Source organism: Rhinatrema bivittatum, chromosome 12 (genome assembly GCF_901001135.1).
Source record: "Rhinatrema bivittatum chromosome 12, aRhiBiv1.1, whole genome shotgun sequence".
Lineage (NCBI taxonomy): Eukaryota > Metazoa > Chordata > Amphibia > Gymnophiona > Rhinatrematidae > Rhinatrema > Rhinatrema bivittatum.
The window spans coordinates 19,793,113-19,814,030 of NC_042626.1; the positions used below are offsets into that span (position 1 = coordinate 19,793,113).

Genomic DNA, 20,918 nt, shown 5'->3' on the forward strand with positions numbered 1-20,918 from the left:
GACTGCCAGGGGCGCTGCTCTGCAGATGGCACCGTCCCGTGAGGGCACGGGGAGGCTTGGAGAACCTCACGGAGCATCAGGGACAGGGGAGCTCGCTGAGTCCTGCCAGCTGGAGGCCCTGCAACCCTCTCCTCCATTACTGTCTGTGCCCTTCGCTAGGTTACCCACTAACTCTTTTGCAAGGAACTCGTGCAGACCGATCTCCATAGTTAACAGATCCCCCCCCCTTGATGGGGAGTGGATCGCAGGATGCCCGATCGCTGTGCAGCAGGGATTTTCCAGAAGGATTTGCTGGGTCGGCTGCAGGTGGGGAGAGAAAGCCCCCCCCCCCCCCCACCACCGCCGCCGCCGCCGCCGTCCCCCTCGGTCTGCAGCAGGAGGAGCGGCCGGCCGAGGGGAGGGGCCCTTTAAGAAGCGGCTGCCGCCTCGCCCCTCCCCCTCCCCCCCCCTGGATTCGAGCTGAGGCAGCGGCCACCGCAGGCGCACGGGGCTGCCCGGGGAATGGCAGAGCGCCCCGGGGAGCTGCCCATGCGCCCCCCCCCCCCTGCGAGCTGAGCCCCGGGAGAGGGGGAGCGCGGCGGCGGCGGCGGCAGCATCACTGAGCAGCCTCCCCTCCCCCCCGAGGGGCAGCATAAGACAATCAGGATGACGGGAAGCAGCAGCGGCAGCCTCGGACTGCCCCGGCGTCCGCCGCTGACCCGGGCGTGAGAGGAGCGGAGGAGCCCGCTCTGCAGCTTGGAAAGGGGGCTGCCGTCCACCCTTGCATCCTTTTGCTGGAAACTTGAACGATAACGGTAGGTGGCTTGGGTGACGCGCCCGGGACCTGGGGGAGGGCGCTCGGCCAGGCGTTCCCCGACGGGATCGGGACACCGGCACCGGGGGGGGGGGCGATTCTGCTTCCCGGGGTCTGCAGTTGTCAACGCGTTCCTATGAATCGTAAGCCGCTTTTGAGTTATGCGGGATAGGGCGGGAAATGAAATCCCGATTAAACGATTAATAGTCGGCCCCGGGGCGGGAGGGAGGATGGAGCGGTGATCCGTGCGTGGGGCTGGGGGTTATTAGAGCCCCTGCCTTCCCTCGCCGTGGCAGAGAGCCTGCAGCCCTCCCCCCTCCCGAGAGACAGGTGGAGGGGGGAGAAGGTAGCAGCGGGAGCCAGAGGTTCACTTCACCGCCCTTCATCTATCGGGGGGGGGAGAGCGAATTATTCCCAGCAAGATCTAACCTGCTTGATGCTTGATCGGAGGGACCCGATTTTAGATTTTCTTGTCAGATTCCAGGGATACCCCCTGCCCCCAAGATCAGGGCTAGGGGTAGATGCATAGCCAAAAGGAGAGATCATATGTAAGAGGTGCAGAATAGCCATGGTGGCATTGTGACTGCCGGGAGAGGGAGGGGGGGAGGGAAGTGGAAATTGATGGTGTAACCCTGAACCCCGGGGAATATGTTAAGATCCAGAGCAGCCGCTCCAAAAGAAGCCCATGCAGTCTCCGTCCGCTCTCTTCAGGCTCAGTTCGGTGGATTCTTGGTGAGGGGGGAAGAGAGGGAGGGCATCCTCCAAGGCCCCAGGCTTTATCTGTGTCAGTCTCCAAGTGCATTTAAGAGGCAGGCTTGACTGATGTTCTTACCCAGGCACTGGTGCAAGCTCATGAAGCTGACTAGAGAATGCACTTTTTTCCCCTTTGATTAATCCATGATCCAGAAATGAAAACTCGAATCAGCAACTGTGTGACCCCCCCCCCTCCCCTCTTTCCTGCTACTGAGGTCCCCCTTATTCCTTTCTGCAATTTAAGGCTATGGGTTTGCTGCTCAAACAGACGCTCCCTCCAGGTACCATTTCACCTGGATGCTTTCCTTTTGCTTTCACTCCGATCCTACGGGTTTGGTGCCTCCCCTGCTCGCTGGCGTGTGCCAGCTGGGTATAAACTGTGGGAAAGCACTGTGGTGGCTGCCAGGTCCCCTCTCTCTCCTGCTTCCTGTGGATACGGGATGTCTGTCCTCACCTCTCTTGACACTTTTGCCGCACCCCCCCCCCCCCCCCCCACTGGCTTGGGCAGAGTGAATCAGATGGGGGAAACAAACAGGGTCCCAAATCCAAAAAAAAAAAAAAAAAATGACAGGAAGGGTGGAAAAACTTTCTTTCAATTGAAGATCCAAGATGGAGAAAGGTGAAATCAATCAGAAGGTCCCTTAAATCTCCACAAATGCAGGTCCCACTGAATTGGGCCCAGGATGCCTCCGGGGTAAAAGGGAATTGAATCTCCTCCCCCCCCCCCCCACACACACACACACTCCTCTCCTGTAGACTTTCACCTAAAAAAATCCACACCTCCCGTAGAGGGGTCTGTGTCTGAAAGAACCGTTGCAGCAGCCTCTCTCTCGCAATCTGGAAATGCACGGCCTTTCTACAAGGCCACAGCCTTTTTTTTTGGAGGGATCCCAAAAGGGTCTTACAGTGGCTTCAAGGGCATTTCTTTCCTACGACAGAACGGGCTGGAGCCTCACTCCTTCCATGAGCCAGTGAGGTAGTGGGAAGAGATAGAATAGGCTGAGGTGAGATGGCTTGGGGTGAGGATGGGAGGCGAAACGGAATGGACTCGGATGAGGTTTGAGATTAGGAGAGGTCACCAGGGATGGGATGTGGTCGTTCAGATGAGGTAATGGTAGCTGATGCTAAGGTGTTTAGGAATTGTGGGGGGGGGGGGGGGGGGGGTGTTTGAAGTGATTCCTTGTGATGAAGTAAGATGGGAAGGGTCATTTAGACAGGATCGGATCAGTGGAAAGGTCCTGGGGTCAAGGTCAGGGGCAGCCTCCTGCCCCGGCTGCAGTGGATAGGACATTGTGGGGTGAAGCGGGATATGATGGATTGGGGTGAGGTGAGGTTGGATAGGATGAGGTGAAGGTGCCTCTGACCTCTCCCTCTGTCAAATTCAGGAAACTTTCTTTGCGTGATAATCTGTACATGCGCTGATTCACACATCAAGACTTTTTTTTCTCCTTTATTAATGGGGGGGGGGGGGGGTGCCTCGCTGAATCAAGGAAAGAACTACAGTGCTAAAGATAATTGCTGGATTCTTGCTGGATCCTCTTGCTGACCTGCTCTTCGGATAGGATATATTTTGCTGCCAATCTCCTGGCTCCCTGAGGATTATCCACTCTGCATTCATTTGTGGGAAGTCTTATTTTCTCTGTCAGCTTTGGGAAATGGGCATCTCTTACTGTGCATCTTTATTTTGCACAGTGCAGGAGAGAATGCCTTTCTCTTTCCATTTCTCCGGTGTTGTAGTGCCTGACTTTTGGCTTCGGTTTCAGATTTTGTCCGTATGTTTCAGTTCCTAGTTTGTGGTCACTAAGGGGGCTGATTTACTAAACTTGTGCAAGTTCCCATGTAAGAACTTTTTTTATGCAGGAGACTTGCATGGTGTAAAAATGTGTTTTACAGTTGATTCCCTAAAACTGTGCACAGAGCAGAGTTTTGCACGGACGCACATTGGCGGGAATATCTGAAAGGCAGCTTTGCACTGGTGTGAGAGTGGAATCTTGTGATCATGACTGTATAAGCTGCGTGCAGAGCAGAGTTTTGCACGGACGCACATTGGCGGGAATATCTGAAAGGCAGCTTTGCACTGGTGTGAGAGTGGAATCTTGTGATCATGACTGTATAAGCTGCGTGCAGAGCAGAGTTTTGCACCAACGCACACTGGCGGGAATATCTGAAAGGCAGCTTTGCACTGGTGTGAGAGTGGAATCTTGTGATCATGACTGTATAAGCTGCGTGCAGAGCAGAGTTTTGCACCAACGCACACTGGTGGGAATATCTGAAAGGCAGCTTTGCACTGGTGTGAGAGTGGAATCTTGTGATCATGACTGTATAAGCTGCGTGCAGAGCAGAGTTTTGCACGAACGCACACTGGCGGGAATATCTGAAAGGCAGCTTTGCACTAGTGTGAGAGTGGAATCTTGTGATCATGACTGTATAAGCTGCGTGCAGAGCAGTGTTTTGCACGAACGCACACTGGCGGGAATATCTGAAAGGCAGCTTTGCACTGGTGTGAGTGGAATCTTGTGATCATGACTGTATAAGCTGCGTGCAGAGCAGAGTTTTGCACGAACGCACACTGGTGGGAATATCTGAAAGGCAGCTTTGCACATGTCCTTGGATTAACAAATAAATCGGTGCATCGCTGAGGTAGTTCTTTGGTGGGTTCAGTCTCTTTTGAGTGTGGTGTCTTCTCTGTGCCCTGTTGCTCCTTCTCTTCCTGGAGTCTCTTGCTTGGCGGGCAGGCCAGATTGCTCTCACAGGAAGTGTGAGGCGCTCCCACCCGCTTAGTCCATGAGCCCTGGGGTCGCATCTTGGGCAAGTGAGAGTAACCCCCATGTCCAGGGTTATGGCTTGCCCTCCCCAAGCCCAGCCCCCATCCTCCTGTGCTATAGGGGACATCCAGGGGAACTCTGTTATTGGTATTGAAGCCTCCTCATATAGGCAGACAACAACGGCTGCCTTTTAGTTTTCAATTCTTATTTGTGTGCACAGAACAGGTTTGTTCTCTCTCTCTCTTTTTTTTTTTTCAGCTTTAAAGATCAGGAGAGCAGGGGTCACATTTTGCAGCCCCTGCTCTCCAGGAACGAAGCCTAAATAGGTTGGAGTCTCTTGTTGCATCTTCTGAGTGGGTGCCTATGTGCTGGGTCAGTAACTTTCGTAGTTTGCTCATGAGTGGTCCAATGCAGCGTCCGAGCAGCTGGGCATGCAGGGAGCACACGTGGGGTGAGAACCCTTAGGGTGCAGAATGGACAGGAGGGCAACAGGAGTGGATGCAACAGGGTGGAGAAGGAATTAAAGGACTGCTAGCCTTGAGAAAATAAGTAGTGAGGAGCGAGAGCAGAGGGTGGGGAGGAAGGGGGGACTGTGTGGATTGGCAAATAGGAGAGAATAAAACAGCAGTGAGGAGAGAGAGAGGCTGAGATGAGTAGGAGAGTGTACAAGAGAGCAGGGGCCCTATCAGATGACCCAAAGGCCACAACTGTTACACCAGGGGACAGGCCACCTTGTTCCTCTGCCTCTCAGTGCACACAGCACGGATTACACTTTACTGACGAGGAAAATGCCGAGCCGCTGAGCAATAGCAAGGATTCCGCATGAAGGTCCAGTGCAGCAAAGCAAAAATTCTGGAAATCCATCACTGCCGAGATCACCAGTTTGGGCGTCCTGCCACATAGAGCCAAGCACATAAAACGCTGCTTCAGGGATGCCAGATGCAAGCTTTGCCTCAAGCTGTCGTATGTAAGAGCCCAGCAGTGGAAGACTGGTGCAGCAGACTCTGCTCCGCACGTGTGGACTGGAGCCAAGCAGGCCTCATTTCCCTTGTGAGACTGGAGGGCCTGTGGACCCTGAAACTGCTGTTGACATACACGAGGAGACAACAGGTAAGCCTTGGTCACACTCGGGGCAAGTGACTACTTTCTGAAGGCAGTCTCCCATCCTTTGGCACAAATAAATGTTTCCTTACTAGTCTTGGCCTGAGCGATTGGGAGCAATGTAGGGACTAGGGAGAGAGAGGAGAAGTGACTGGGTCCTGAGGAGGAAGTATGTCAGAGCGGGTTGGCTGCAGCCCCAATACGCTGCTAGTGGAAGAGCTCATGCCCAATACTTGATGTACTGGGGGTGCAGGGCAGATGTTCAATCGCTCGTACAGGTCTGAGTGGTGGTCAAGAGGACAATGGCCCTTCTGAGACCACACCCATGGCATCCCAAGCATCTGCTGTCTCTGTTTCCCCTCCTCCAGTTCTCTCTCCAGAACAGCAAGAGATGCGCACAGTTCTGGTGTTTAAAGAGCTTAAAGTGGAGCAGGAAGAAGGAATGCCAACAAGCCAGACTGAAGCAGGAGTGGACAGTACCATTCCAGCGGGACCCTCCAACCCAAACCCCAATCTGCTGGCGCTTGTCCAAGCAAGTCAGCCAGGTAACCACATCCCACTGGCAGAGCACTCTGCCATCCTGGGTCAGCAGAGATTGGATCACATGTTCCATGACGTCCTTGCGGGCAAGGATCGATGTCTCCATCGCCAAGCCCTGCAGCAACTTGGGACAAGAGTTTGCAAAACCTCCGAATGGTCTCCTGCAATGCACAGACCACACTGCTGCACCCTTGAACACCCCAGTCGGAGGGCACGGAGATCCTTAGGCTGTGAAAACATTGGACCACCATGCCAGAGTCCATGACTAATGCTGGCGCGCTCCACCAGAGGCAGCGCCAGTGTGCATGAAGGCTGCAGGGTGGCAAGGTGAAGCTGGATAAAAGGCTCCAAGCGTGCAGGTGGCAGGCAAACCTCCTGTGGGGTCCACCATGAAAACAAAAAAGACTGGCGCAGCTTACTTGAGCTGAGATGGTTCCTGTCTACCAGGAGGCCCTTCGTTTGGCCAGATCTGCTGCCTGGCGAGGAGTTAGGCCTGGCCCTTGGCCTGATGAAATTGGACCGTTCGGCCACCTCTCTCCATTGTGCATTGGGACAGTCTGCAGCTTTCTCCAGTAGCCCAGCAGATTTTGATTTTATGGACTGTGGTTAGTTCTTTTTTGTTGGTTGTTTGTTTTGCTGCCTGTCATGAGTTCTAATACTTTCCCAGACCTTTCAATAAATGCATTTGTTTGAGAATATTTATGCATTTTCTTTCCTTCGGTGTGTGTGAGCAGCTGAGGCCTTTACCAGGCCTCCTGTGCCAATAGACCCGGACTTCCCAAACCTGTCCTGGGGACCCCTCCCTCCCCACATCCACAATGAATATGCGTGAGATACATTTGCATATACTGAGGGTCCATGATATGCACATTTATCTCTTGCATATTCGTTGTGGACATCCTGAAAATCTGACTGGCTGTGGGGTCCCCAGGACAGGTTTGGGTAGCCTCTGCAATAGATCATCCTTCCTGGCTATGTGTGTGGTGTTCTCTCGCCGGTCACCTCCACCCTGCTGCCGTACTCCTCTTCCCACTTGCCACCATTGCCGCTGTCTATCTCCACCTCCTGCATTCAGCAGACTTCCCTGGCATGCAAAACCAGTGAAGGCACTCTCCTTTCTTTCCCAGCAGTGACCATTAATGCTTTCCATGGTCAACTGAACAGGAGGAGGAGGTGGCCGTCCCTCTGTAAGGTGAGCTCCTGAAGTGGAGCAAAACTTTGGGAGCAGAAACCGTGAAAGTGGTTGCACAGGTTTGCATGTTTCAGTAAACAGTGTGCAGCTTGCCACACTGCGCAGAGCTATTTCCTCATTAAGTTATGCAGAGCATTTTTACATTGTTGCATCAACCCATTTATATGTGGCAAAAGTGTCACGGAAAGGCTTGGTACTTAAAGGTGATGTAAATGGTCCTTCACGTCTGCATAGATGCCCACAAAGTTCAGTGACTCGGACCATTATTCTGTATGTGTTTTGTGTAGGGTTCTGTAGCATATACATAACATGGTAACATAGCAGTGATGGCAGAAAAAGACCAAATAGTCCATCTAGCAAGTGTCTTATGATAGTAACTGCCGCTCCGTACTGGTTACCCCAAGCTTTATGTTGAGGGTAGTTCCAGCTTGCTATATCTTCCAATCTGCACCTCCCAGTAGTGCTGCCTTTTATGGGCAGGATTGTTGCTGTTTTAGTCCTGGAAATTAGTGCTGTTTTGGTCTGGCAGGTTTGCTGTATAGGTGGTGTGTTATTTTTTTTGCAGAGTTTTGCGGTATGTCCCAGAGTGATAGTGGAATGTGAGACCAGAAGTTGAATATTCTCTTTTGTGCTGCAAGCAATAAGGGGAGTAGTTCTGTTTCTGTGGATGAAGAGTTCTGTTACAGAACTGAAGGTTCAGGGCTTCTTTCTGGGTTCTGTCCTGTTCTGTATAGTTTCCTGTGGAAGAATTGTTGGAATGATGCAACTGAATAATTATAATAATCATTTTATTGGGTGCAGAGGGAGCTTAAATTTGGCCAGAGGTTTCTGAATTGTATGGAAGATTCTTGGAGCTTTTTCTTGTCTGGTCCTTTTAGCTAACTTAAAGCTCCCAGATGTACTTATTGTCAAACCAAGATATTCATAGTCTTGGGCAGGGCTTCGCAACCCAGTTCTCCGGACACACCCAACTAGTCTGATTTTCAGCCTATCCACAATGAACATGCAAGAGGGGAGAGCTCATGCACTGTCTCTGTTGTATGCAAATCTAGATCATGCATATTCATTGTGGATAGCCTGAAAACCAGACTAGCTGGGTGTGTCCCACGTATGCTCGATTTCAGGGGTAGGCAACTCTGGTCTTGGCGTGCCACAACCAGGTTTGGTTTTCAAGACATCCCTAATGAATATGTATGCAATATATTTGCATACAATGGAGGCAGTGCATGCAAATATGCCTCATGCATATTCACTGTGGGAACCCTGAAAACCAGACCCACTTGTGGCATTGTAGAAGCAAAGTTGCTTACCCTTGATCTAGTGCTTGGTTATTTAGGTAATTTTGAATTTGTCTTGGGATTGATTTTCTCCTGGAAAAACATAACTGCTGTCTATTCCAGATTCACCTATAGGACCCAGGATTCTCAGTAAGTCTCTATTAGGTTTAGATTCTAGATCTTATGCATACAGCAGGCCTATGACCTTGGCCGTAACTGAGTTTCAGCTCTGAGGCCGAGGATCTCTCCAGCAGACTGGGGAGATCATGGATGCAGAGAGTCGGACTGAGCTTGTGTCCTTGTCTGACTCCTGCCTGATGCTGTCTGTCTGCAGGGTGTTTATCTGTACCTTACAACTGATGGAGGAGAATATGCAGTAGATTTAATTATATCCTAGGTTTTTCTCCTGTTTCCAGTTTGCAGTAATTTTGAGGTTGAGGCCAAGGTGCTAAATAGTTAACTGCTTTATTTTTTTTCTTTTTAATTAATATAATGTGCACATATTTTCCTGGAGGAGGTGTTTTTACATACTTCTTTCAGTGTGCAAGTTATAGATGTGGTTGCTGCTGGGGATGAACCCAGTCTGGCTTCTGTGCTGGCTTTTGTTCTTTTTTTTTTTTAACTGTAGTATGCCTCTTTTGTTGAGAATCGTACAGATCAGTTTACTAATGCTGATACAGAAATAATACCCACTATAATAATTTAGATTGTGGTATCCTTGTGTTTGTAGATTGCTGTAATTAATCCGACTGCGTATCTTAGTGTATCTCTGTCCATTCCAAGTTTTCTTTAAAGCTGTAGTACGAAAAATGAGGTATATCTGTTGGCTGCTGAGATCCCTCTACTTGAATTTAATTAATTAATCACCAAGCTCAAAGCGAGCTACAATCAGGTACAATAGGTTTTTCTCTGTCTCAGAAGGCTTACAGTTTAAGGGGCCAATTTAATAAGCTATGCATTCAAATTCTGCACTGTTATTCAACCAAGTTTCTTAACACGTGCCATAAAAAACTGTTTCTGATGCAGTAAGCTAATGGTATAACATGTCAGGAGTTTACAAAAAAAAGCACACTAACCGGAAAATGTGTACAGAAGTTATGCATTTTAATACAATTTTATATTCCATTTTTTTGGAGAGGAAAGAGGAGAGACTGGAGACCCTTCGCAGGACAGTGGGTTACAAACAAGATGGCTCACAGCCAGCCTAGGAAAAAAATGGTACAACAGAACTAGAAACAAAGATAAGCACCTTATCGCTGGATTTTGAGGGCCGATGTCTGAAGGCCAGTGTACAGAAAGGCACAATAAGGCGGCACGGCTCATGCACTGGAAACCGCGAAAACACTAACATCACTGGGCCCACAACCCTGTGAGAATTGTAAGGAATGAAGAGGTTATGATCACCTGGGACATTCCAATTCCAACCAATAGTTTGATGCAGGAATATCAGCTATTGTGGTAAAGGAGAAAAGCACAAGACTGGCATTGCTGATAGAAGGCCAGAACCAAGGAGCTGTTCCCGTGGGCTAGGTAGAGAAAGAGAGAAGATTCTTAAGCATCAACTGATGCAATCGGAAACCAAGAAGATGTGGCAGAAAGATACAGAAATTATCCCAATTGTTTTGGGTGCCACAGGCCTGATTAAAAAGAACTTCCCAGCACACCTTGATATGTTACCTAAACATATTGTATCCTATGAACTCCAGAAGAAGGCTTTTTGTGGCACAGGGCAGGTATTAAGGGCACTAGCAATACATTTGAGAGATTGAGATCATATTCAACCTACTCTGGCCTACAAGTGAGGTTCGCTGCTGTCATGGTGACCCTCGTGCTTTCTGTTAAGGTTAATAACAGATAAGACCTTTCTTCAGACAGCAACTAACAAAGACATTGAACTGTACGGTCTGGGAAAACACATGAGCGTGGAGGTAACTGACTTGATGCGGTGGTTACTTCCCTTAACCAAAAGCCTGATACTACACTTCTGATGCAACTCCAACATCGCACATTGCTCTCTGATTCAAAGGCAGAGGGGAAGGGATATTGGTCTCAAACAGAAACCAACAAGATCCCTGACCTTGGAGATCTGAGTAACTGATAGGTATGGGAAACTGATAACTATGGGAGCTTGCTGGGCAGCCTGGATGGGCCGTAGGGTCCTTTTCTGCCGACACTTTCTATGTTTCTATGGTATGCGCTGAATTACCCATTGGAAGACATCATCCCACGAGTCTCTACTCTGGGAGAACAGGATGGAGAGGAGTGGAGTTGGCACGGTCAAGCAGTACCACAGTATTTTTGGAAATGGGTATCCATTAGAGAGAGAGTGCCCTGGGTGGAATAGGTTTTCCTACTTTTCCACCTCGGAGGAGAGGATACCAAGGGACATGCATATTGATCAACCTGAGTGTTGAATCTGCTTTGTTTGGCACTGGTAAACAAAGACTTAAGCACTGAGTTGCACCCCTAGAGAGACCTTTACACAATGCCCTGGAGGTTAAACCCCACCCCCCTCCATTTGGAGAATCCACACTGGGGTTTTGGTGAGACTTTGTCGGGACTCAGCCCTAGGACTGAGTTGACTCCTAGTTTACTAACCAACACTAGAAGAAGGCCATTTGTAATAAAATGTGGAAAAATAGTTAAAATCCTAAAAATGTATAAAATATAGTAAAAGAAGATACAGAATGGGAGGGAATTTTTATACTAGGAAGAATCAAGCCTGCTGTCACATCTTGCATCCCTTTGTATTCTGGGATTCAGATTTCTAATTTTCCTAAAAGATGAAAAAGAGCAGAACAATTAGGCCTGCCACAGTCTGACCATCCTAGTTCATGTTATCATAATCCTACCAATATTATTTAGTTCCACCGAAACCCATCCATACAATTCAGCCCTAGCCAATCCCATCCCATCTCATCTAAATCTTCCAGCTAAATCCAGTCAATCCTATCTATCCTACTTCCAAACCAAGGAACCTCAGCCCGTTTCACAGAAGCACATTGAGCCATGTCTGTGCTGTAAGGTCTCACAAAATGTCATCCAATCTCAACTAATTGTGCTTCAACACAAGCTCAGAGCACGTCCCTTGCAATCCTCCGAAAAATCCCTACATCCCACATCTGAGGAAGAGACCAGCGTGACTCCAGAAGCCTTGAAAAAGGATTAACCACAAAGATATAGCGAGACTCCAAGAAACCGCACATGGGCTCCTCGTGTCCCGTCCCTTCCAGTTCCTGTGCGGGGGGGTGAGGAGGGCAGAGTGACCCGGCTGAAAGTAAATGTGGGCTTCCTTGGGATGCATCCGTTTAGCTATGTTACAAAGATGCCTTCCCGGGGGGAGGGGGCGCCGAGGTCAGGGCAGTAAATGCTGCGCGTGCAGGGCATTTGTGGCCACTTTTTGGTGCAGGCGCTCATTTGGACCCCCGATTGGCTGCCTGCAGATGCAAAGTCCCCAGGCCGAATGCCTGTGTATAAAAATGCATGCCCACCACGTAACTATTTCTTTTAGAGATTTTAATTTTATTGATCAAGATATTATTTGTATTTTTATTCTATCTTTTATATTTTAGTTTATTTGAATTTATTATTATTTTGATTTTTATTTTATGGCTGTAAACCGCTTTGTTCAATCTTTGATTGGTAAAACTGTATGTTTAATAAATAAATAAACTACGCCCCGTCAAAGGATAATATTTCAGTGCATGCTTACACATTTTCTGTGATTTGTGTAGTTATTTTTATATTATTTTCACAAACCTTTTTAAGGTAAAACAAAAATATCTACAAGCCAACCCTGCTTTCCTTCCCTCCCTGTTTTGTTTGATTCTTCTCTCTAATTTATTTGAATCCCTTCACTTTATTTCTCTGAGTCCTTTTCTCCATCTTTTCCTGACTCTTGCCTTGCAATCCCTCCCTCAGTTTCTCGATCTCCTCCACCTGTCTTTTCCAGTCTTTTTCATTTTTCTTTTTCCCACTTATGGCTCATATCTGACATAAATTATTTACCCTGGAACAAGTCTCATGACGATAACCTAGCAGGACAGTTTGGAGCCTTCGGCCTCAACGGGGGGGGGGGGGGGACATTCAGTCTGCTGCGGATCCATGCACAGTGGGGGCCCAGCTAGAGGGAATTAGCTGCAGAGAGCTAATGGTGGAGGCGTGCAGGGACTGCGGGGGCACTGGTGGGGCAGTGTAGGGCGTAGTGGGGAAGGCACTGATTGCGGAGGAGAGGAGCGCTGGCTGACTGGGGGGATGGTAAAGGCTTGCAGACTTTTTATTTCCCTGTAAGCCTAGCATGCATCGGTGGCTGTGTCATTTCATAGAAACAGATGTCAGCAGAAAAGGAGCGTGTGCCCCAATCCCTTTCTACTTGCCGGCTGTGCTGTCACAGGCCTTGCTCCGTCTGTGGTCTTCTCCCTCCTCTTTCTGTCCATCTATGCCATGCCTGCTCGATTTGGCTCCTGTCACCTTCACTGGAAGTCTGTTCCAGGTCTCCAGCGCTCCTCTCAGTGGAAAGGGTTTCCCTCCCTTCAGCTTCAAATGATGACTCCCTAATCCTTGAGCTTTCTATTTTATGGAAAATGTTACTTTTTTGAAACCTGCTAGGTGTTTGAATGTATCATGCTCTTCTTTGTCTTTTGTTCTCTTCTCAGATTAGTCATGGCTGAGAAGAGCCTGGATGGTGCCAGTGTCTCCATTCCTCTGGAAGTCTATAGTGGGGCCCCTCAGGAGGCTCCTCTACTAACTACCCACCTGAAAAAAGTGGAGAACCACATCACAGAGGCGCAGCGATTCTCACACCTGCCCAAGCGTTCTGCTGTTGACATTGAGTTCCACGAACTGTCCTACTCCGTCCAGGAGAGCCCATGGTGGAAAAGGAGAGGTAGGATGCGAAACGCCACAGAACGCTATGCTTACCAGATTTCAAAGAGCAGAAATGCGCCCTGCTCTGACAGTTCAGTCACCTCTAGAGTGGAGCGCTCCTATGCTAACGGAGTGAGGGAAGTAGGCTAGCACCAGGAGCTTCCTATTCAGAAGCATTTAGACGGATAACGCAGAAATTATCTGGCTAAATGAATATTTGGGCACTTAGCCCGGCTATATTTTAACCAGCTATCTTATTATCTGGATACATTTTAGCTGGTTAACTTAGGGGTGTTCTGGGGGTGTTTGGGGAGGAGATATGTTAGCGGCTAAGTTATCTGATATTCAGAGTTAGGCAGGTAACTTATCCAACTAGCGGCTCGATCCAGTAAGGCCGCGGTAAAAACAGTGCGGTAGTGTCAGGCGCACCCTTCCTCCCCGCACGCACAGTTCTCTTCACTAACTCCCCGATACTCTCCTCTAATCGCATGCAAATGCATGCCGCGGCTTTAAAGCGGTAGGGAAGGGTTATGGCCGCGTAACCCATTTTACTGTATAGGCGCTTAATACAGCGCCTATACAGTAACCTGGGTGCGCTGGTACCTGTCATTTCAAATGACATTTGAAATGACAGGTACTAGGAAGTGTAAAAATCAAAATTTGTAAATACCTGTCGGAGGGCCGCGTGGGTCCAGGCGGCCGGCGGGATCCGGGGGGCCGGTGGTCGCGTGTTAAATCTAGGCTGTGGGTGGGTGGGCGCGGCGGCAGCGGCGGCGGGGGGACACGCGTTAGTTCGAGACGGCCGGCGGGCGGCGGGTGGTCGCGTGTTAAATCTAGGCCGGGTCCGCACAGGCGCACATTCATTCATTCACTGCCGGTGGGGGCTGCCGGAGAGGCAACCCCCACCGGCAGTGAATGAATTCATTCATCCAGGCGGAGGAGCCGGCTGCTTTCGCCACCGGCTCCTCCGCCTGGATGAATGAATGCGCGCCTGTGCGACCCCTGCGTTTCGGCGCCGAAACGCAGGGGTCGCACAGGTGCGATCGCGCAGGCAGGTAGGTGGCAAAGTAAAGATGGCCGCCTGCACGGGAAAATCGTGCAATTGGCCGCTGAAGACGTGACGTCACACCCCGTGACGCCAAACGTCGTGACGTCACGTCTTCAGCGGCCAATTGCACGATTTTCCCGTGCAGGCGGCCATCTTTACTTTGCCACCTACCTGCCTGCGCGATCGATCATGCTGCCGCTGCTGGCTCCCCGGATCTCGCTGCCACCCCCGGATCCCGCTGCTGCCTACCCGCCGCTCCCAGATCCTGCTGCCGCCCCCCCCCCGCCGCTGCCCCCCCCGACCCCCCTGCCGCCTACCCGCCGCCCCCCGATCCTGCCGCCGCCCCCCCCCCCCCCCCCCCCGCTGCCGACCCGCCCGTGCGATTTTGGCGCTCATCCAGGCAGGGGAGGGAGGGAGGAAGGGAGAAGGGACTACCGGATGCCGATGATGGCTGCCCGCCGCCCACCGGCCGCCTGGACCCACGGCCCTCCGACAGGTATTTAAAATTGTTTTATTTTTTTATATAACACACAGGTTTTTTGTTTTTTACACTTTTTACACTTACCATAGCAGGCCCAAGCCTTGCTACTTTTTCGTTTGTTTTTTTTTTCCCTGGTCCCGTCCGGTCTCCTGCAGCCCCGTCCGGTCCGGACGGGGCTGCAGGAGACCGGACGGGACCAGGGCCGGTAAGCAATGTTTTTACCCTACACTACACTACACTAACTCCTACTAGGGGGAGGCGGGTAAACAAGCAGGTTAAGGCCGCGGCAGAACAGCGGGTTAGGGAGGAGATAATATCAGCGCCCGTTACAGTATCGCAGGGGAATAGATAATTCCTTCATTATACAGCTTTTTCGTTCATTTACATGCCGGGTGCGGAAAGGGTTATGCGTCTGTTTTCAGAAGCGATACGGACGCGTGAAACTGGAGACTGTATCGCTGAACTGCCTTGCGCGCCCGAATTGTGCACTACGAGCACGTTACAGACGGGCAATCCTCGAGCGGACGATACTGGATCGAGCTGTAGGTCTGGTCAGGCCAAAGAATTGTCCTAAAGTTAACTGGATAAAGTTAGCTAACTAACTTTAAGATAGCCGGCTATATTCAGTAGTACAGCTATGTCATTGAATATACCTCCAAAATTAGCCGGATAAGTTTATCCACCTAACTGGGAGATGCATCAAGCCACAAGAGTGCTCTAACACGCATTAAACAGCATATATTGCATGACAGAGCACCACTGCAGTGATATCGTGCATTATATGCGATAATTTGCATGGGCTGCCCAGGTTCCCCCTCCTATTACAATGACCTGCTTTGCATGTGATTTGCATGAATGAATAATGTAAATGCATGCAGAGGAAGTCATTAATAGGAAATTCTATGTTAATATTTCATTGCAGCCAGCCGAGAAAGTGGTCATCCGCAATAAAATGACACCTCCTGGGAGTTAGACGAATGTAACGCGGGAATCCTGGGACCCTCATGAGGGCCGTGCGAAAATGAAAGCAAAAATTGCCACAGCGAAAAAAAAAAAAGGCTGAGCGGGGGTCAGGGCTGACCCCTAGATCAACCTTGGGCAACCACTTGAGATGGCCCCAACTACTCAAAGATTTAAAAAAAAAAAAAAAAAACCCAACCCAAAACCTGTCATGTGACTGGGACAAAATGGCGTCGACCAGGCAGGGTGCTAGGGGCTGCCCTGGCCCCATCACAGGACCTTCCTCTAATTTTTCAGGTTCAGGGGGTTGGGTGGGGTAACTCCCTGAACACCAGTGACCTTTTGTGATACGTTGGGGGGGGGGGGGAGGGAGAGGAGATACAACCACTGAACCCCAATGATTGTTACTTATACTATACCTTTGGGGGGAAAGGAGGTGCCTGGGGGGGGGAGGGCACTGTACCCTAACAAGGTTCTTTTACTATTGGGCTGGGGGGGCGGGTAACCCTGAACACTAATGATTTTTATTGTTACTTTTGGGGAGAGTTGGCCATCGCTGCGCGTGAAACACTTTTTTTTAAACTTTGAGGATTTGGGGCCGCCTTGTGTGATGGCACCAGGTTGAGCTGGGGATCAGTCCTGACCCCCACTCATGCTTTTTTTTTGGCAGTGGCCCTTTTAAGGTGACGGCGATCCCTTGAGGTTTGGGCCACCAGCGCACCTATAGGGCCACTAGCCACGTTCTTATGACTCATGGTGTTTAGCCGCAACAAAAGAACGTGTCATAGAGCTGCAATGTTTTATCTGGGGCGGGGCCCCGCTATTGCGATGACCCCTCCTCCCCCCTGACAGTGGAACCCCTCCTGTGAAAAAAAATGTCGTGGCTTAGTAGCCTCTAGGTGTAACTTTGCCAGCTGGGCAGTGACTGAAGATGAAGATGGACCTCCAAGTGTTAATAATCTTGCTGTATACAAAATCCAAACTAGGTGTTCTTTGTTAGACAGGACTTTGAAACAATACAGTTAAAGGACTGGGAAAAATGGTAGAACCCTCTACCCCTCCCAGAGACAGACGTCTGACTCTCGCTGCTCCACCATGGTATAAGTACAGCACGAACCGTAGCAGAACAGGAAGAGATCTCATAGACAGGGAGACCTTTCACCCAGTTCTGGTTTTTATCTTCTATCCCAGTGATTTTCAAACTTTTTTTTTTTCCTTTTCCTTGGATCCCATGGCGAGAAAATCAATTGCCCCCTAACTTCCTCACCCATCCCTGCTCCCTCTCATCCCCTCCCTTCCCTAGCCCCCATTGTTCACTCTCTGCTCCTGCTGACTCATATCTGGACATGGCTAACAATCTATCAATCACTTTGAGCCTTGCACAGCTAAAACCCAGGCTTGTCGGTGATCGGCGTGAGAACAATGTTGGGAGTAGGTGTTACTGTGAGTTGGCAGCCAAAATGCAGAACAGCTGAAATGGGTGTGAGGATGGGAACACGAGGCTGCAACCCAGACGCTGGCTTGCTGACCCCAAGTTAGAAAAATCACTGTTCTATCCCTCGGACGTGAGGGGTGTGTGGCCTTATGGTAGAATACCACAAAAAAATTAGTCACAAGTTTCTCGGAGGTTGGGTTCTGCTTCTACCAGCTCTGCTAAGCTGCAGCGTAATCAGTTGTGGGATAAAGCTACAGGAAGACCCAGACTGAGAGCTTCCTGCTGAGGGTACTGACAGTCATTACACTCTAGTAACCCCACTCCTAGTCGAAAAAGTGTTATACCGAAGCAGCCATTGCTGAGGGAGCAGAGGACACTGAGATGACCAGGCTGCAGGATGCAGACAGGGCCTGAGGCCTGGCAAACAACACAAAGTCAAAGACCGACACAAAGCCCCTCCTGTCCATCCATCTGATTGCCCGACAACTCTCGCTTGTCATTGCTAATTGGAGCAGCAGAAAAACATTGCATCTGTAGCCAAGTCTGCACCACTGCAACGAATTCCATGCAACCCCAAATATGACAATTAGCAAATTGTTCCTAACGACCCCACACCCAGTAAAATCTCCTTTCCTTTTGAAGGTGGCGAGATCTATTACTGCTTAAATTTCTCTGATGCCTCCTTGATTTGTTCTTAGGTGTTCCACTAAAAAGATCACTTGCCAAGTCCCTGTAGTGCCCATTGATATATCCAAGAATTGTATTTAGATCTCTTTTTACATGTCTTTATTCTAGAATAAATAGCACAGAAAACTACTGAAATATTAAATCAACTGTCAATCAGGAAGAATCTTAAAATGGTTGAGTGACAAGAAAAACAAAGTTAAATTGAGGAAACTAACCAGAGAAATTCAAAAAGATTGTAGAGAGAACATAAGAAAGATGGTTTCATCAACAACGTGAAAAGCTCCCAAGAACTGGACACAAATCGTAGCCCCCTACTGTTAACACAGTTATGAATGCGAACCTTAAGAAGGGGCCACAGTGAGATTAGAAGGTAATTACAGGCCTAGGATGAAATCTGAGAAGATGGGGCAGAAATATCGGAAAAGAGCTCTACAGTGACGGCCGTAGATCAAATCTATTAGAGAAAATGTAGGCAAGATCAGTGAGGAGGAAATAAAATAAAAAAAAACCCTGGGATAAAGAAGTTACTGAAAAATAAAGCACCTGGAGCTGATAGTTACCCTTGTAGAATTTCCTCAGAATATAGGCGAGGAAGGCGTTAAAGTCTCTCACGTGAGAAATCAGATACACATTGCTGGGGACTTCCTAGACTTCCCAGTGGCCAAAACAGAGAAAGCACTGGAGTGCAGAGACTGGAGGACACACAGCTGTTAAGCCATGAACGTAATCCCACAGCCTTGCAAGCCCTGCTGGTGGAGGCAGATCTGGATATTGTGGCTGTCTCGGAAGCTTGGATCCATGACTTCCATCACTGGGAAGTAACTCTGAACTTGGGCAGTGCTTTCAGAATCACAGGGACAGTCTTCAAGCCCCATTCAGAGGGGGGAAGGGGGGGTGAGAGGTTATCCTCCAGGGCCCAAGGCATTAAGGATTGCCCCATCACCAAGTGCATTTCAAAGAACCCGGGGGGCACTTGACTGGGGTTTCAACTCCCTGAAGCACTCGTGCAAGCACACAAATCTGACCTTGAATGATAAATCCACAATCCAGAAACAAATACTTGAATCTGTTCCTGGGGTCCCTCTTATTCCTTTCTGCAATGGAAGGCCTCCACCAGGTATTTCAGCTGGCATTTAGGGGCTATCAGGACTCTGTGCAAGAAGACACACCCTCTAATTTTAAGTTGCCTGGAAATGGTACCTGAGGAAGGCTGTAGCGCTGGTTGAATTCTTTTCTTTAGCTTCCCTTCCTCTGCTCATCTTCTGCTCATCCTGGCTGGGCACCTCCTTTACTGCTCATCCGTATCCAAGATGCTTGAACTCTGGGTGGCTCTCGCAAGCTGAATAACGGCTGGATTTCTGCTGGATGGGCAAGGAATTCCTCGGATGGAGGGACACCGACCCAGAAAGGAGCGGAGTGAGGCAAAGCAAGTGACCCGCTAGGGTCACCGTGGATTTTTACTTCGGCTTTAGAGAGAGATGGAGAATCTTCCTTCCTTCACTCTTTCTTTTTTTTTTTTTTCCAGAGTAAAGAGTCCAAATCTTTGGCTGATGGGTCTTAGCAAGCAAGAGAGAAGCTTGTAGCTGAGTATTCTGTGGGATTTGTGTTTGGGAGGTAGTTGTATCCACCCTTTGTGACCGTCACTTAGGAAACGTCTGTTATGCAAGCAGGAACAAACCAGCCCAGCAGCCTCTGGAGGGGGTGCTGTGGCATGGATGGTGTGCTCCCCTCTCCTGCTCTACAAGACCGCACCTTCATAGAGATCCCGATGGGAGCCCTGCACAGGCAGAACAGGGGGAGGAACTGCAAATAAACAGTGAAGCAACAGACGTGCAGGGGGTCTGGGGAGAGCAGGCAGCACTGGGAGATGCCTTACAAAGGGGGGTTGGCCCTTCCGTCGACACTGGAGTGATGCACGGACAGAGATCCAGCCAAAGCCATAGCAAGCTTCCAGCGAAGGGGGAGGGGTTGCTGGAGGGAGATTTCAAGCTGATTGGACGCTGATTGGACCATTCCATTGGTAGAATCAAGGGGCTTTCCCCCAGCAAATAGTGATGGAAGCCTCCAGGAATGGGGGCAGTGCAGGACCCGGTACTGAGAAATGAAGACAAGCGTTTCTAACTCCAGTAGGGAATTAGGGGGAGAAAACCTCTTTAAAATTTCATTTCCCATTTCTTTCATTTGTAACTTGATTTGCGCAGGTGCTCGTTGACAGTAATAGAAACTAAACACACACATGTAACCCACCTTGCCTCTGACCCACCTTCCTTCCCTGCTGGTAGCACCCGTGCCCCTGCCCCACCCCCCATACCTGTAGCAGCTCCAGGCTTCCTGCTGACTTCAGCTGCTGGCAGGATGGGCGCTGCCAGTGCCCCTCATCCTCCTATGCTCCGTGGCGTTGTTGGCATCACGGCCCACGAATCAAAAAAAGTGCTGGCGCAGAAGCTATGCGGTTAGTGGCCTCAGGAAGGGTCCCACTGCGCCTCCCAAACCACATGGCTGAAACATCAATGACATTTTCATGTAGATTTGTGTTTTTTGGTGTGAAATGACAGAAAATGAAACAAAACATATCACTGGTGGTTTCCACATCATTTCAAACACTTGCAGTTCCCTAATGTCCAGCTAGGTGGTCACTTGAGCTCCAGTGATTTCCTAAAAGAGCCAAAAGGGGGTGGTGTGGAGTCGGTCCAGAACTTGGGAGTACCAGCTTGTGACATGGAGGGGGGGGGGGGGGAATTTAAGGAGGCACTGAGAAGGTGGAAAGCTCTTTGGGAAGCTAAATTAAAAGGAGAGGTAGCAAGGGTGACGCATCCTCAAGTCAGAAAAGTAAGAAAACCAAAAAAAAAAAGTGGAAAAAGAGACCGGAGTGGTTTTCTAAAGAGGTGGCTGAAACTGTAACGGCAAAAAGATGAGCGTTCAAAAAACCTGGAAGGGATCTGAGAGAGAGGAGTTCTGGTAAAGCTGCAGAAGCAGAGACGGCACGGCGGAGGATGGGGAACTAAGGCAAGGTGAGCAGG

At 49.6% G+C, this 20,918-nt stretch overlaps 1 protein-coding gene across 3 annotated transcripts in view; it reads left to right on the forward strand.

The window, feature by feature from the left end:
* Positions 1-425: 425 nt before the first annotated feature.
* ABCG4 (ATP binding cassette subfamily G member 4) overlaps positions 426-20,918 on the forward strand; it is a 53,423-nt gene continuing 32,930 nt past the window's right edge. The window contains exons 1-2 of one of the 3 annotated variants that reach the window (XM_029572379.1): positions 426-794; positions 13,077-13,306. In XM_029572379.1, the coding sequence (XP_029428239.1) occupies positions 13,084-13,306 (223 nt within the window). In that variant the 5' untranslated portion in view covers positions 426-794; positions 13,077-13,083. Of the gene's footprint in view, positions 795-2,528; positions 2,551-4,679; positions 5,422-13,076; positions 13,307-20,918 lie in introns of those variants that run through there. The other 2 variants (XM_029572381.1, XM_029572380.1) reach the window with 2 other exon arrangements.